The sequence below is a fragment of the Crocodylus siamensis genome, chromosome 11 (genome assembly GCF_052110815.1).
Source record: "Crocodylus siamensis isolate JL-2025a chromosome 11, ASM5211081v1, whole genome shotgun sequence".
Taxonomy (NCBI): domain Eukaryota; kingdom Metazoa; phylum Chordata; order Crocodylia; family Crocodylidae; genus Crocodylus; species Crocodylus siamensis.
Window position 1 is genome coordinate 30,706,625 of NC_143405.1, and position 16,838 is coordinate 30,723,462.

Genomic DNA, 16,838 nt, shown 5'->3' on the forward strand with positions numbered 1-16,838 from the left:
GTGGGGATGCAGTCAGGAAGGTCAACCATACCTTGTCATGCATCCACAGATGTATCTCAAGCAGGTCCAAGGAGGTGATACTCCCCCTCTATGCGACACTGGTCAGGCCACAGTTGGAGTAGTGCGTCCAGTTCTGGGCACCGCACTTCAAGAGGGATGTGGACAACATGAAGAGGGTCCAGAGGAGGGCCACTCGCATGATCAGGGGCAGCAGGGCAGGCCCTACAAGGAGAGGCTACGGGACCTGAACCTGTTCAGCCTCTGCAAGAGAAGACTGAGGGGGGATCTAGTGGCCATTTACAAACTAGTCAGAGGGGACCAGCAGGCATTGGTGGAGTCCCTCTTCCCCCAACCACTACCAGGAGTGACTAGAAATAATGGTCACAAGCTGGCAGAGAGTAGATCCAGACTAGACACCAGGAGGCGCTACTTCACTGTCAGGGCGGCTAGGACCTGGAACCAACTTCCAAGAGAAGTGATGCGGGCTCCTACTCTGGGGGTCTATAAAAGGAGGCTGGACGAACACCTTGATGGGGTGGGTTGACCCCAGTACTCTTTCCTGTCATGGCAGGGTGTCAGACTTGATGATCTGCTCAGGTCCCTTCCGACCCTACAAACTATGAAACTATATTATTTTTAACATTTAATTATAATTTATTGTGTTTGGTTCGTGATACTTGTCAGTTACAATGGATTTTGAATGCTTATCTTTCTTTAGTCTTAGAAAGAAACTCTTTGACATGTAAGAGTAGTGTTTTTTTGTAATTTTCCACATACTGACTCTTTTGTACCTAAAAAAATGTCCTTAGCTTGTCCTGTAGTTTTAAAGTCATGAAATAATGTTTATAACATTTGTCACGGGGCAGGGCCGTGGGGGCGGCCGTGATCCCCCTTGCGCCCCTTACCATGTCACATGGGCGACCTAGCACCCTCTTGTCTCGCCCGCCACGTCTTTGCTGTTATGGTTCTGTAAGGGAGGCTGCCTACGATTCCCTTGTCCACGGTAATATGCTGGCTCTATTCCCCATCCCTTATAGGGTGACTCGGTGCACCCCAGTCTTAAGGACTATGCGTGCCTCCAAACCTCCCCTTCAGCACGCCCCAAGTCTCGCAGCTGTTCCCGGACGTTATTAAGTCCTTGCCCTTTGTCGCCCCTCTCTGGTGCCCCTGGGCTGGTCGTGCAACCTGCGCCCCTCTACCGGCGCCTTTGGGCTTGTCCCGTGACCTACATCCCTTTACCAGCGCTCCTGGGCCTGTCACACAACCTGTGCCCCTTCTGACCCTCTGGGGGTCCCCGCCCTTCCCAGGGCCTATGTCGCGTTTCTTGCGCTCGTGCCGCGCCTCTCGCGCTTCCTCGCCCCTTTGGGCCTATATCGCGCCTCTCGTGCTCATGCTGCACCTCTCATGCTGCTCACGCCTGGGGCTCAGGTGGCTCGTAGCCATGCCTGGCCCCCTGACCCCACCTCCAGGTCATACGCCCTACCGGGCAACCGCTCTTGCGTGTTGGGGTCCCAACCCCACACTCACCAGACGCCTCTCCAGCGCTCTAAAAGACTGTGCCCACTGTGGCACTGCTCACTGTGCCCCTGCTGGGCACTGGGAACCCCCAAGCTACTGGGGAGCCCCCATGAGGCCTCCTCACGCCCCTACAGCCTCACCCTGTCCTCCGGTCGGGGTCAACACCCCCAACACGCGCCCCACCGGCGCAAATAGCTGTGCCCGCCTGGCACCACTCGCTGTGCCCTCTGGGCTAGTCACGCAGCCTGTGCCCCTCTATCGGGATCCCTGGGCTTGCCTCACCCAGGCAACTCCCCACCGGGGCCCGTATTGCGCTCCCCACGCTCCTTGCCCTCTCTGGGGCTTCTCACCCTCCTTTGGCCTTCCCGGCCCTCCCTGGGCCTATGTCGTGCTTCTTGCCCCTCTGGGGGCCTACGTCGCACTTCCTCACCCTCTCTGGGGCCTTTTTTTCTTTTTTTTTGCTGGAGCAGACTTTAGGGGGCAATTTAGCCCAACGACCTGCTCAAGGCAGGACTAAGTGTCATGGAGTGGGGCAGGCGCGTGATATAAGCCCCGAAAGGGACTGACGTGCAGATCGGGGCCTGAACGATAAGAGCTCAACAGAGCTGAACAGAAGTCTGGGGGGGGGGGGGGGTGGCAAAAAGGCCCGGGAGAGGGCGAGAGGGGAATAGGAGCCCAGGAGGGGCGACGGTATGACATGAGAATGTCCGGTACAGCTGCGAGGCTTGGGGCATGCTAAAGGGGAAGTCTGGAGGCAAGCATGGCCCTTAAGGCTGGGGTGCACTGAGTCACCCTACAAGGGACAGGGAACAGTGCCAGCATATTACCGTGGACAAGGGAATCGTAGGCAGCCTCCCTTACAGAACCATAACAGCAAAGACGTGGTGGGTGAGAATAGGGGGCGCTAGATCGCCTAAGTGGCACGGCAAGGGGCGCTAGGGAGCTTCACGGCCGCTCACTAGGCCCCGCCCCGTGACAACATTGAAAAAAACCCTTTTTTTCTCAGTTTCTCTCATAAGTCAATCCATTGCTGCTCACTGAAGTTCTAATGGCATTAGAAGTGGCATCTAAGAGTACTTCAGATATTTTCCCAAATTAACCCCTCCTCCAAATATTTAAAATATTCCTTGGAGGTAGTATTTTGGGAAGAATTAGATTTGTTTTAATAACAAAAGGAATACACCTGTAATTCCAAATTTCATTTGTAAACACATAAAACAAGATAACTCAGGAAGAAACAAAATATCCTTAATCCATCGGAATCCAAAATATCCTTAATCCAGATTTGTGCCCAGTAGCTTTTCACATCAAAAATCATTTTGCAGTTTTGGGAGATTTGTTGTCACAACCAATAATGGAATCTTTCATATCTTTTTCATTAAAATCTGGCCCATACCTTTGGCAGATGACATAATAGAAGCCTGTGATCTCTGTTTAGAGCGTAGAAACAATATCACACAAAAATCACTAACAGAGTTGGCTTTGACTGTCATAGTTATTTACCTTCTTTACAAAGGCTGAAAACTAACTGTGTCTAGGTACTGAATAATTTTTCACTAGCTTTTTACCATGTGCTTAATGTTATGTTAGACATAATAAAGGAGAGACAATCTTTGCCCAAAGAAACTTGCAATTTAAGACTCCTAATCCAGTGACAGTCACATAAAACTTCAGGGGAACTATTGATAATACATGTATTGGTAGTCAAGCATATGCATACCTACATACAGAAGACTTGGGCCTTCCTGAAGCCAAATCTTGAATAACCCAGTAACAAATTTTTAAAAAGCAGTTACAGGAGGGAGAGTTGAGGGTGCCAAGGTTGCAGTCTATAAAAAAAAAAATGCTAAAAATGCCTGTCTGTGAATTCTGTAAAAAAATGGAGCCATCAATCAAAACTAAGAAACAGTGAGCTTGGTTGAAGATCCATTGTCGCCATCAGAATGAGGCTAAATTCAAGTATGAATGGACAAATTAAACAGAGCAGTGCCACCTGGTATCTAAGCAGGAGAGCAGCTTGGGGTCTTGCAGAAAACTCTGCCCCCCTGCCCCCTATGGGCTGCCACTGCATTTCCTGGCCCTACCCTGCCTGTAACAGCTACTCAGAATTCACCTCGAAGGTGCGCAGGAGGCCCCAGGCCAGGCAGGACAGGAAGAGAGATGGTGCAGGCAGGACAGAGCTGCAGAGCTTGGAGGTTAGGGAGAAGGTAGTGTGTTGTGGTCCAGTGGGGGTCAGGTTGAAAGTTGGGCTGAAGAGGCAGCATGTGGCAGGCTGTAGTCAGGGGCATCAGGGTATGAAGATGAGTAGGGAACTCTTGGGTTGGGGGCTCTAAGGTATAAACTACTGGAACAGTCAACCCAAGTCTGTCGACCCAAGGAAAAAAATATTTTTTTTTTTTACAGACAATCTGAAAAATTATTACTGACAAACCTTTTTTTTGTTTTTGTTTTTACTATGGTTAGTGTTAAACCCCTAAATTTGAACACAGCCCTTCTAATTACTACCCAGGGCATAGCAGAAGAGATGTATTTATATAGTGTAAAACATACATCAGTTTTAAAAAAGTTTCAGTAAAAGAGTTTGGTTGTCAATAAAAAGTTTTCAGATTCTCAATTAAAAAAGTTTCTTGGGGTAGCAACCTTGAGGAGAGGCAAGTTATTAAATAGTTTAATTTGTTTTGGAGGTTGTTTCTACACATGAAAGTTTAGACAGGTTAGCAGGGAACTGAAGCAGTGGTTAGATACAGTAACTTCTTTGTGGATAAATAGTGTGCTGTTATTCTAACACCATAAAGAAGCACTATAACGTAAAATGAAAAAGAATGTATCACATGTATTTATAAAAAGCTAACAAACAGCCTTCATAAAATATACTTGCCCACACAATACAAGGACCATTTTTATATTTCACCCATGTGGAAGCAATAGTTCACATTAGGGAGTATTTGTGTGTGCTACAGGACCATATCATAATCTGAGAATTAGTTTTACTTTATTGTGACTTAGCTAGTAAGACTAAATGTTATTCATATCTTCATAAACAATTCACCTTTGTCCTATGACCTTGTTAAAAACTGAACAAATGAAAAAAAGAAATTAAAAAATAGGGGTTATTAAAGGGAATGCTGACAACCTCCAACTGGAAGAATTTAGTGCAGGGGCAGGCAATTATTTTGGGCAGAGGGCCGCTTACTGAGTTTTAGCAAGCCATTGAGGGCCACATGACATGCAGTTGGGGTAGATAAATATTAATTTTCTAATTTTTTTTAGGGGCCCCATGGGCTGGAGAGAATGACCTGGTGGGCTGCATCCAGCCTGCGGGCTGCATTTTGCCCACCCCTGATTTAGTGGGTGCTACTATAATGTATACCTAACATGCACTACTTATGTGAAACCATTTATTTAAAACATTTATATTAAGTAGAGGAAGATATCATATACATAGAATGTATTCTACGTAAGCTATTCTAATATGTTTCAGAGATCATCACAAACATACTAAAATAATATGTGGTTTCCTTCTCCCCTCCACCTCCCACTTATCTTTATCTTGTTTTTTTATTCAAAAGTAGAACTAATCATTGAACTCATTTTAACTGGCATCCAACACTAGATTTACACTATATTTCCAAAGGTTAAAAGTCCTGTGCTTATCTGCCAAGGACTTCAACCACAAAGTATTTTCTAATTTCTAAAATTCAAAATTTTTGCAAGTTAAGATCAGATCTGGAAACAGTCTATTAAGTAACAGACCTGAAATCATTAATCATGCTTCTGAATTTTAAAAGAAAGATTTTAATTTTGGTTGCTCTGTTCATATCTAACATATATATAAGTACTTCCTAAGGATGTTTCAGTTCAACCCAAAGAACCCAAATAATATTCCCTATTATATGAGAATTACCACGTTTGACAGCATATGAAAGTGAAGTTTCAAGAAAGTATACCAAGCTCCAAAACTATATTAGACAAGGTGGTGGCAAACAGACAAGATACTTTCAATGAAGACCTCTCAAAGGCCTCTGAGCACTTTTAAGAAAACTGTCAATTGTCAACAGTGAAGGTGAAAGGTAATTTTATTTGGACTGGGAGCTCATAAGAAAGTTACTGAGTTAATCTTGATTTATCTCCAGAAAACTACTAAGAATGATGGTATGTTTCTTTTAGCACCTGCACTTACTGACTTTTCCTGTGAGGAGTGTTGGTCTTGGGGTCCCCATGGTCAGGCCACCTTTTAAAAATGGTAACAGGTCATTTCTTTCAGCTGACTTTGCTCTAATGTCCATTTCCTGGAATGTCAATACAAACCTCAAATGCTATGTTGTGAATTTCTTCCAAGATATTAGGATGGTGTTTATCCGGGAACGATTATATAAGTATCTTACTTATTTTTCTTCTGCTGAGTTGGGAAGTACTAGTTATTGATTCAGGACAGATCCTTATTACACCAAGTCTGACAAGTGTTGGGACTCTGAGAGGAGGGTCTCAAGTTTGAGAACCAAGACCTGAGAGTTAATGTAAAGAGTATAATAGTATACTCTAGTTCACTGTAGTTTTTTAATTCACAATTTTTGCCACCTTTACTCTCAGTACTTGGTGGCATCAATTCATTAAAGAGGACTATTAGTCCACTTCTGAAATAGGTTGCCAGGACTATTAACCAAACCTCGGAAGTTTATTTCCATATTTTGAAATTTTGGATATCCATCCAAAGTGTTGATCTTCTTACAGACTTGAATTACTTTAAATCTAAAATGGACCGAACATGAGTGACTGGTGTCTCCTTAATTTGGGGGGCACTCACAGAAGCTGCCGATGGTGGCGGCCCTGTCAGGGAGAGCATGTGCACCACCGTGCACCCCCTACCAATCCTGTGGAACTGCATGTCATTGATTGCCTCTGTACCAAAAAGAATCTTGTGGAAAATGGATTCTTGTTGATATGGTTGCTTTATTTTACTTGACTTTGGGGAAAGAATAAACTTATCTCTGAGATATTTGGTGAGTTCCACTGCATCCCAACCACCCATTTTCTGACACTATTCACTCACAGGAGAAGACCTAACTTGAAGCACCTCTTATAATGAGATTCATGCTAAATTTGTCCAGATTTGGGAATATACACAAGAGTATATTTCAACTCTTATGCACGGATGGGTAATATCATCAATTTACACTTGAACCTAGAATAGTAGTGACTTCTAAAGGAAACATATGAAGAGATCATTTGAAGATTCTCTCATTGGAAGGATGGAGGAACTTATTCCCTTGCCTCACTGATGATTCACCTATATTGACTCAAAATAATTTACCAACAAAATACTTAGAAGGACATCAGAATTTAACTTGCAGTTCCAATTTCTTCAAGTGGAATCACACTGCCCCAAGGACATACCTTTGGAAGTTTTGAATACAGTCAGTGCTAGTGGAGACAAATGACTCATTGGGATCTAAAATATTATACAAGTTAGCACCTTCATTGCAGATAAGGCTCCGCAGGTAAACAGCTTGTGAGAAAGGGGGATGCTTTATGGCCCTCCCAACCCTTTTGGATATGTATAGACATTTAGGATGTTAAATTGGGTTCAAAATGGCCACCTGATTTAAAACTTAACTCATCCCAGTGTCAACCTTACATTTACAGACTGGGTCTCAGTGACCAGCAATCTATCTCAACTGAACTGAAGTTCCATGCATACAGACCAGTCTAAAAATTGAAGACCCTGTTTGATTTAGGTCAAACTGGCGTGTGGAACTTCTGTCTACTTTCTCTGTGCAGCCCCAGGGCTGGGAAAACCCAGTACTGGCCCCACTCTTTTCTACTCCTTAGCTACTCTTTTCATTCCTCACTTCTCTTGCACTGGTCTATTTTTTGCACCCTGGCCCCTTCCTTCCCCCCAACCAGCCCTCTTAACCACCATTCCACAAGGTACTCTGAGTACAGCCACTTTTGTGTGTTCACTGCTGCTACAGCAAAGCAAGTAAGCCCCAGTGAGGGGAGGGGAGGGATGGGGATGGAGGTTTGCAACTGCCTCCCACCCCACCCACGGGTAATGCCTACCCTCCCATCCCAGCTGCAGGTTGCGCCTGCTCCCCCTACCTCTCGTGGGTCACACCCATCCCCTAACCCACCCATGTTGTGCCTGCTCCCCCAACCCCTCATGGGATGCACCTGCCCAACCCACACCCACAGGTTGCAACTGCTGCCCCATCCCCAGAGGACCCCCTACACTTTCCAGCCTGCTGGACCTGCAACCCGCCCAGATAGCCAGCCCCATTCTGACATACCTGATATCAGGCAGCAAGTTTGAATTGATTTAATCTCCCCCTAACTCCCCCAACCTTATGCCCCCAAATGCCTGTACTTAGTCTTCATGACTGGCTTTGTCTATATGCTGTATATGAACTGGAATTTATTCCTTTGTCCTTCTCTGAGGTTCACAAGGCTTTGATGAAAGATTGCTACTTTGCAAGCTATTAGAAAAGGGGTCCAATAACTCATGGAGCTGCATGTGCACTTCGCAAACTTACCCACAGATATGTAACACTAATTCTGGCCTGCTTTATATGAAGATCTTTTCACATGGCACGCTCAATTAACTTGGCATAAGCCTAATCTGCACATTTGCTGGGAGATGGATATGACTGTCTACTGTCATTCTTGAGGCTGGAGAAGAGATGTACTATCTTCCAAACCTTCCTCAGATATTTTTAAGTGTAGCAGTTTTGAGGAGAAAAACCTCAAAGTCAGTTAAGATACAGATATTTATTTAAAATCCTCTGACAGTTCAGCTCTAAAAGGAGACCTGAAATTTCCTGTTGGGCTCCTTAGAGACCAAGAATTTTGTAGAGTTCTTCCTGAAATACATATTAAGTCCTGACTCAGAGCAAAAAAGTGATCTCTTTCCAGTTGCTGGGGAGATGGAGAATATCTTACCTGGAAGACTGACAAGGAGGGACTGAAGCCATGTTGACACAATAAACTTATACCAGGCCTGACAGCATCATCATCAAAAACACTGTATTGCAGCAAGTTACCTAAAGGTGCCACTGCCTGGCATGGTAATTTTACCATGCAATCATAACCTGAGAAGCAGAACTAATAACTAGCTTCTGGCACAAAGGTGCCCTATTGTAAACAGGTTACAGCAGAATTAATTCTAATGAATCCCTTTCCAGGTAGAGACCAAGTAGTGAACAGGCCAGTGAGAATGAACTGATGTTAATTTATACCTACTGCCACGTCAGGCTTGAGGCACAGTGGCAGGAAAATGTTACAGAAGTTCATGTAGCTGCTGCCTTCATGTTTAACCAATTCTTTACAAAAATAGGGCATTATATTTTACATGCAACAATTTGGCATGTTTTTAAAAGGACTATGCTCACTTGTGGCTAGCCATGACTCTGACAGTTAATAGTTTTGCTACGCACTTCAGTAGATAAAGTTTGGCCGTTGGTGCCTAGAGTACATGGTGATAAATACTTTAGGAATATAACTACAGACTAAAAAAAACTGTTTAGTGTTTTCTACAAAAGCTGTTGAAGAGTCTGACACACCCAGTGCTTTCAAGAGGAAAACTGAAAGTGATATACGACATATTCTCAATATATTGTAATATTTATAAATAAGAACAATATAGTGCTCCCTTCATATTAAGAGCAATAAAAGCATTTAATATCAGAATGATTAGTTAACTAAACAGAATATAATGAAGATCCAATAAAATACTTTTAATATTAATAATTTTTCTACATTTGAAAACTAAATCAAAGATCTAAACATACAAACTGTACTTGTGGGCTTTTTCAATTAAAGTTATTAGATAATTACATAACTCTTGTTTTTAATTGTTTTCTTTTTGTCAGGAAAGAATGGTCGCTGTATAGCCAATGGAATGATTATGTATGATAAGGCCGTGTGGTCCCCCAAGCCCTGCATTACTTGTCTGTGTTCAAAAGGAAAAGCGATTTGTGATGAAACCATATGCCACCCTCTAACATGTCAAAAAACTGTGATACCTGAAGGAGACTGCTGCCCAGTTTGCTCCGAGATTGGTACAGTACCCCATATTGTCTTCTTACCACCATATAATTTAATACTTATTTTACTATTTTAAGATTATTACAATAATAAGTGCAAGAGACATCACCTATAAATACAAAGCTGTTCAATAATTTTTGTACATATCTGTTTTATGCAGAAAGTAGAAAAGTCCCAAATTACATAACAAGAGTAATTTTATATACGTATTTTTCTTTACTGAATAAGCAAATGTTCTACGTTTAATTCTGTTTTATGTAAAAGCCTACATGATCTATTAGCTATATTCTAGTTTATTGTCTTTGAAGCAAATATCTGCAACAGGTGATGGAACAGGGTCCCTTTTTTTTTTTTAACTTATTTTCCTGTCTTTTCTCCTTTACTCATATTATGTCAGCTTTATAATACATAGAAAAAAAGAATGTCTGATTATATTTTATATAAGGTTCCATTTATGATGGCTATGAGAACATAAAACACACAATGTTTCTTGTACAGCTCTATATTAACAAAGTAGTTTAAAAGCATTTCTTATAAAGCAACCTATTGATCTTCAAGACTCTCAGTCAACCAACCATTTATTTAATTGTGTGTATATATGTGTGTGTGTACCCCCTCCACACACAGGTAGCAACACTAAAAATGGAATCACCTGAAGGAATAGAAAGGGCTGCCCTGCAGAAGGACAGAGTGCGAAGAGACAGTTTATCCCAGTAAGGATACCATTTGCCCTGAGGGCAAGTGAAGCTTTTTTGGAGGTAGTCCTCTTGGAAGTGGGAAGGGTGATGTAATCCCAGCACTGTTTGAATGAGAGATCTTAGCAACTGCCTGGGGAAGAGTCCTGGCTTGGGACTGGCTGAGAGGCTTGATTAAAAGAGGGGAACGGTTTTCTGGTGGGGGTGGGGGAGGGTGGTGGAGAGGAGAACGAGAGAGAGAGGGGTGGTGAGAGACAGGCTGGAGACCAGGGAAAGGATCTCCCTATGGCCGCCCCTGGGAGAGCCCCTGTTAGAGGGCAGGCACAAGAGAGGAGCTGCCTGTGAGGAGACTTCAACCCTCCTGCAAGACCCTGTGTGGCTGGGTGAGCACAGGAGGGGAAGGGGATGCAGGACCAGGGGGAAATGCTTGAGACTGCCCTGGTTTTTCCCCTGTGAGTGAGAAGGCACTGGGTACGGGCAGGCTTAGGGTGCTGGAGGGAGCCCTGGGCTAGAGGGGCAGGGACTGGTTCAGCCACAGGAGGAGCTGCATTTGTTGGGTGCTGTGAGGCTGTGCTGGGCAGGGGAACTGTTACAACCTACAGCCTAGGCACTGCTCCCTGCTGAGCTGGGAAAGGGGTCTGGGCAGGAATCAGTTCTCTTGCCTGCAGGGGAGGAGCCACCGCCTGCTACATTGAGACCCCAGGGTCCTCAGTACACAGTGTAAATAACTTCTTGATGGTTTATTAGTTGGAGTATCAATGTATTTCTTTACTGGTTCCTTATTTATTGTGGGTAATTTGTATGCCTTGCCCTAGTGTAATGTGTATACAAGAAACATTAACCCTTAAGCCACCGTCACCAGGTCATGCAGTGTTACCTTTGCTCTATTGCATTGGTTATATGTTACCTTGTAAATAATTAAACCCTGTAAATAGTTTTATAACAGTCTGCAAGGTTGTTTGATTATAAGGGGAGGCTCTCTACTTGGGGATCCCACTATTCAGGTGAGGGAGCGGGTAGCATCCAAGGTTACATACAGTTTTATTAACTATTTCTAAAATTCATGTAACAACAAAGTGCAGGTAAAAACTAGGCATTGTCATCCCCTACTGCATAAAATGAGTTTTCAATGTAGAAAACCTTATTTATACTGAAAAGCAATCAGGGCTCATGGACAAAGTTGATATCTTTTATTAGACCAACAAGATGTTTGCAAAAAAATGCCTTTAATTGCAAGCTTTCAGGCACAAACACCCCTCATCAGGCATTAGAGAAAAGATTGTAAAAGTTCTCCTGGGTAGAAATGAAAGCTCATATTTATATTGAGAACTTGCTACTTAGTTTTCACTGAAACAATTGGCAATTGAGCATAAGCACAATGACTGGATACCAAGACTTTTTTTTTTAAATATGATATTTGCTAGAAGAGGGCTTAATTATGGTTACTAAGCACAGGGAACAAGCACCAAGTCCTATGATTTGGAGGCTTCTTGGGACTCTCTGGCAGCATTCAGCTGTATATTGCTAATGCTATACGTACCCCTGCAGTGCTACAAAAAGAAGGTGGTCAGATGTGAATCTTGCCCAATAGCACTAAAAAATGGTGCAAGCACTGCAAAAATATTTCTGGATGGAACAGGAACTTCTCTAGCCACAGCACCACATGTAATGTCTGAATAGTTATATGTAGTGCTATAGAGGGGTCTCTCACTTATTCCCCAGCATCCCACAATGCCCCACTTTCCTCTGCCCTGCAAGGGGGAAGGAAAGAAGGGAGAACAGCTGTGGCAGGCTTAGTGACAGCCCACTACTCCTGGAACAACTGTCAGTATGGGCAAGACTGGGACTGGGCTGGTCTGTGGAGAACAGAGAGCTTCAACCAAGACCAGGGACTACAGTTCTGTTTGCCACGGCACTGCTATAGGTACCAGTGCAGTGAGGGTGCTGTTGCTGCAGTGGTGCTACCACTGCTAGTGAGGAGAGGGGCAGGCTATCAATGGTTGGGAGGAAAGAGGAGCAAACCCCAATCACCACCTAACTAGAGAGCATGCCTTTGTAGGGATCTTGTAGTGCTCTATTTGGGGAGCTCTGAATGCCTGTACACCTCTCAAAACACTGCTTTTGTTGCATTTCAGGATGCTGTTGTACTTGTAGTGCTACATATACATGTCTGAACACTGCTTCTGAAGAACAGCCAAATATATCTTCCTGGCCAGCCTGACAACATTAGTGAGGTCTAATCAGGAGGTGTACGTGTTACTCTGATAGGAGTTAGAGCTGAGTTGTAGGAACGTTATCTCACTATCACCCCTCCCCTTACTTCTTTTTGCTTGCACCCAATTTCTGGGAACAGTTTTTAACAAACACAACACTGCAAAAAATGTATCATCAAATCAACCCTATATTCAGTTTTTTTATATAAGATTACTTTGATTAACTTTCTTTTACCATCTTAATTACACTTTTATAACTAAATGTACAGATAAATACTTAACAGTACCCTATGAGAATATCTACACATCATGTTGATATAAAATTAACCATTCCACAATATCATATTTTTATTCTTTAAATCATATTCTCAGTGTAAATGTATTTATCGTATAAATAATTTCTATGCTTGCAGAGATTTATGTATACTAAAACTAACTTCACTATACTTTCCTCTTATAATGCCATTTTTTCCCTTTCATTTCCATTACCATGTTCATCCTTATTTTCAGTGCCAAACAGTATTTCACTGGATGACACATTTGCATTTTCTGGTGATTCTCCAGAACCCAATGACCCTAGTAACCCACTCCTACTGCAAACACAACTGACCCAAGCTAAAAGTGATGAGTTACTTAGAAGAGAAGAGGATATACTTAAGGAGAAAGAAATCCATAAAAAGGTTGGGAACAAAAAAAGAAAAGGAAAAACACCTCAGGAAGTTAAAAGAAGACAACAACATGAAGCCCAGCAAAAATCAGAGGAAATAAGTAGAAGAGAAGAAGCAGCAAAAATAATATTTGAAGACAAAGAACTACAATTTGAAAGTGAGGAAGAAAAAAAGGAAGAAGAATATGTAGAGCAAGAAGTAACACAACGTAATAGTGAAGAGGAAGAATATGAACATGGACATATTTTAAGAGGTGATGTTTTCAGAATGCCACCTCATTTCCCAATTCCTGTTCCTTCAGCAGAAGTTCCTCCTTTGCCAAATGGATGTTCAATCTCTGACACGACAGTAAGCTGCATTGATGCCAAACTTACACAAATACCACCAATTACAGATCCAGAACTAACAAACTTAGAGCTTGCAGGTAAACAATAATTTTGCTTTAATAATTTTCTTCATAAATTAAAATTAGCCCTCCCTAAAATACAAACAACTTTGTTAGCATATTGTATATAAAATATTGTACTACAAGTTTTTTAACATCAAAAGTTGCAAGGCATTTTATGATTAAACCTGACAATTAGACAACATATTAAAGTAGTAACAAAACTTCCTATCACATCTAATTATCTAATTTCCATTTTAATATTTATAAGCTACTAGCATTATAACACAAATACATGTAGTTGACTTTATTTCCATTAATACATTCTTCACTTGTATAGTACAAAGCTACCTGACTTTGATTATGACAACACAACTCAGACTTTTTTTTTTTAAACTGTCTTAGGAAATGACATCACTGCCATTCCAGATGAAGCATTCAATGGGATCACTAATTTGGAAAGGATTGACCTTAGTAAAAATAACCTTACCTCTCCAGCCATAGGTCCACATGCATTCAAAGTAAGGAAACAACCATTCCAGTATCTTTTTTACTGATTTTGCTTCAAGTAGATTTACTGAATCCTGAGTTGATCTTCCACTGGCGCAAATTGTCAAAGCTCCCTTTTCTTCAATGACCATGAAATTTACATCAGGTAAAGATCTCCTTTTATGTGAGGAACATATGGCCAGGCAAAATTTGACATTTTCAAAAAAATCGTATGTTGCCAGCAATAAACCAGTTCTCTATCTGTTTGAATATTATTAACTGAACAAGTTATTCACTGCATAATACTGCTCCTCAATTATATATGTTTTTCTGGTATTTACCACTTCCAATTTTAAGATGTTTAAATATAATTTCCTGTGATGAAAGTTCTTTTTTCAAAATTCATGTGGTATTTAGGCTCCATTTTAAAAATCTATAGATAAATAAGTTAGTGCTTGGAAGAGTTTTGGCTTGAATATGACAGCAATCTTCATGCTGTCCCACCAAAGTACTTCAGTTCAGATATGGAGCAAAAACTAGGGCCTGGTTTACATCATGATTTCACATTTTTCACAAAGATTATGAAATTAAGTGAATTGTTTCACAAAAATTATTAAATTAAGTAATTTTCATGAAAAATGCAGTTTTTATGTGCAACTGCCTGAGCTTTGGGAGGCACTGGGCAGGGTAGGGGCTAATTGAGAGGAGGCTCAGGCAGGTGCATGCTGCTGGATGCCCAAGTGGGGGTACCTAGTATGGGCAGGTCCCCCCACCTTGCAGCCTGCTCCTTGGGAGCTGTGGAGGTGCCTGTACTGTTGTGCAGTGCCCAGTTCCTGTCCATTAACCACACTGATGTGCAGCTTGCCCTCCATCTACTGCACGCTCCTACAGTTCCACCCACCGCTGCCTTCATCATCACTGCTGCCATTGCTAAAGGGAGGAGGTGGACAGAGAAACTCAGCACTAGAGCTGCCTCCAACCTCCCCTCCTCCAGCCTCTAGGCCCCTTGCTGCCTGGTGCCAGGCATGCTGCTAGGTGAGTCCCACCCCACAACCCTCACCAGCATGGTGTGTCCCCAAGTGGGTCGGAGGCTTTATTCCCTACCCCTGTCCTGCTGGACACCTCTGATCCCTGCCCTCAGCTTGGCACTGTGGGTAAACCTGCTTCCTTAGCCAATCAGTGGGTACAGAGGGGATGCCATGATCTGGATGCAAAAATGGCAGCCCCTGCCACAATCAGGCCCCAATGTTTGCGAGCTGGGCCTGTGATTTAAACCAGGCTTTAGCTATATCCTATAATATTTTCTCTTTCATGCTTGATCAAACATTAGCTGTAAACCAAAACATTTTAATTAGCATTAGGGTGGATGGTGCTCTTTGTTTTTTAATTCAATCCTGCAAAGTGTCAAGGACTTGTATTTAATTGGTGCAAGCTTGTATTTAATTTAATTTTAATTAAAAAGCTTGCATTTAATTAAAAAAAATCATGAGCAGTGCCATTGCTATGAATGGTACTCCTTTGTATCACAGCCCAAATATTCAGAACCTGCCAGCATGAAGCACTTATGTGTGCTTGCAGACACACCAGGAGGCTGTTCCAAAGTACTGTAATTACAGCGCATTGGAGCAGACGCTTGAGTCTGCTGGAGTGTGCTAACTAGAGGTTGTCACACCAGACAACAAAGCCAACATATTTAACGATTTCTTTGCCTCCATTTTCCTAAGCAGGGACCGGAACAGTCACCTCCCTGCTGGGCCCCCCTCAGGCCCCAGGGGAGGCACACCTAGGGCAAGGGTTAGTGAGGAACTAGTTAGGAAACTTCTGGAGGGACTGGATGTATTCAAGTCAGCTGGTCTGGACGATCTCCACTCCAGAGTACTAAGGGAATTGGCCGAGGTCATTGCAGGACCCCTGGCACGGCTTTACGAATACTCATGGTACTCTGGTGTGGTGCCCTGGTGTGCTGCCAGAGGACTGGAAGAGGGCCAACATGGTTCCCATCTTCAAAAAGGAGAAGAAGGAGGACCCGGGAAACTATAGGCCAGTTAGTCTTAACTCGATCCTGGGCAAGCTTTTTGAGAAAATTATTCTAGTGCATATCCACAAGGGGCCAGCAGGGGAGATTATGCTTAGGGGCAACCAACACGGGTTCATTAGTGGTAGGTCCTGTCAGACCAACCTGGTGGCCTTCTATGATCAGATCACCAAATCCTTAGATGCAGGGGTAGCAGTGGACATAGTCTTCCTGGACTTTCGGAAGGCCTTTGACACTGTCTCTCACCCTGTCCTCATTAAGAAACTGGGGGACTGTGGTGTCAACACCCACACAGTTAATTGGGTCACCAACTGGCTGGAGGGCCGCACCCAGAGAGGATGGGTAGTGGATGGGACATTTTCCACCTGGAGGGATGTGGGCAGTGGGGTTCCACAGGGCTCAGTCCTCGGGCTCGCACTGTTCAACATCTTCACCAGTGACTTGGACGAGGGGGTAAAAAGCACCCTGTTCAAATCTGCTGATGACACTAAGGTATGGGGGGATATGGGCACTCTAGAAGGGACGAATAGGCTGCAATTGGACCTAGACAGGTTACAGGGGTGGGCAGATGAGAATAGGATGGGATTCAACACCGACAAGTGCAAAGTGATGCACCTGGGGAGGAACAACCGGCACCATACCTACAGGTTGGGGAACTCCATTCTTGCCAGTACAGAGGCAGAAAAGGATCTTGGAGTCATCATTGACTCCAAGATGAACATGGGTCGGCAGTGTGGGGATGCAGTCAGGAAGGCCAACGGTACCCTGTCATGCATCCACAGATGCATCTAGCGC

At 43.3% G+C, this 16,838-nt stretch overlaps 2 protein-coding genes across 10 annotated transcripts in view; one reads left to right on the top strand and one right to left on the bottom strand.

Annotated features, from left to right (window-relative positions):
* Nucleotides 1-16,838, bottom strand: part of CENPP (centromere protein P) — a 319,520-nt gene that overhangs the window by 60,393 nt on the left and 242,289 nt on the right. The gene's annotated exons all lie outside the window — the stretch shown is intronic.
* ECM2 (extracellular matrix protein 2) overlaps nt 1-16,838 on the top strand; it is a 38,902-nt gene that overhangs the window by 5,416 nt on the left and 16,648 nt on the right. For 2 of the 3 annotated variants that reach the window (XM_090022002.1, XM_090022000.1), the window contains exons 3-5: nt 9,384-9,572; nt 12,977-13,558; nt 13,925-14,040. In XM_090022002.1, the coding sequence (XP_089878128.1) occupies nt 9,384-9,572; nt 12,977-13,558; nt 13,925-14,040 (887 nt within the window). The remainder of the gene's footprint in view (nt 1-9,383; nt 9,573-12,976; nt 13,559-13,924; nt 14,041-16,838) is intronic. The other variant, XM_090022001.1, reaches the window with a different exon arrangement.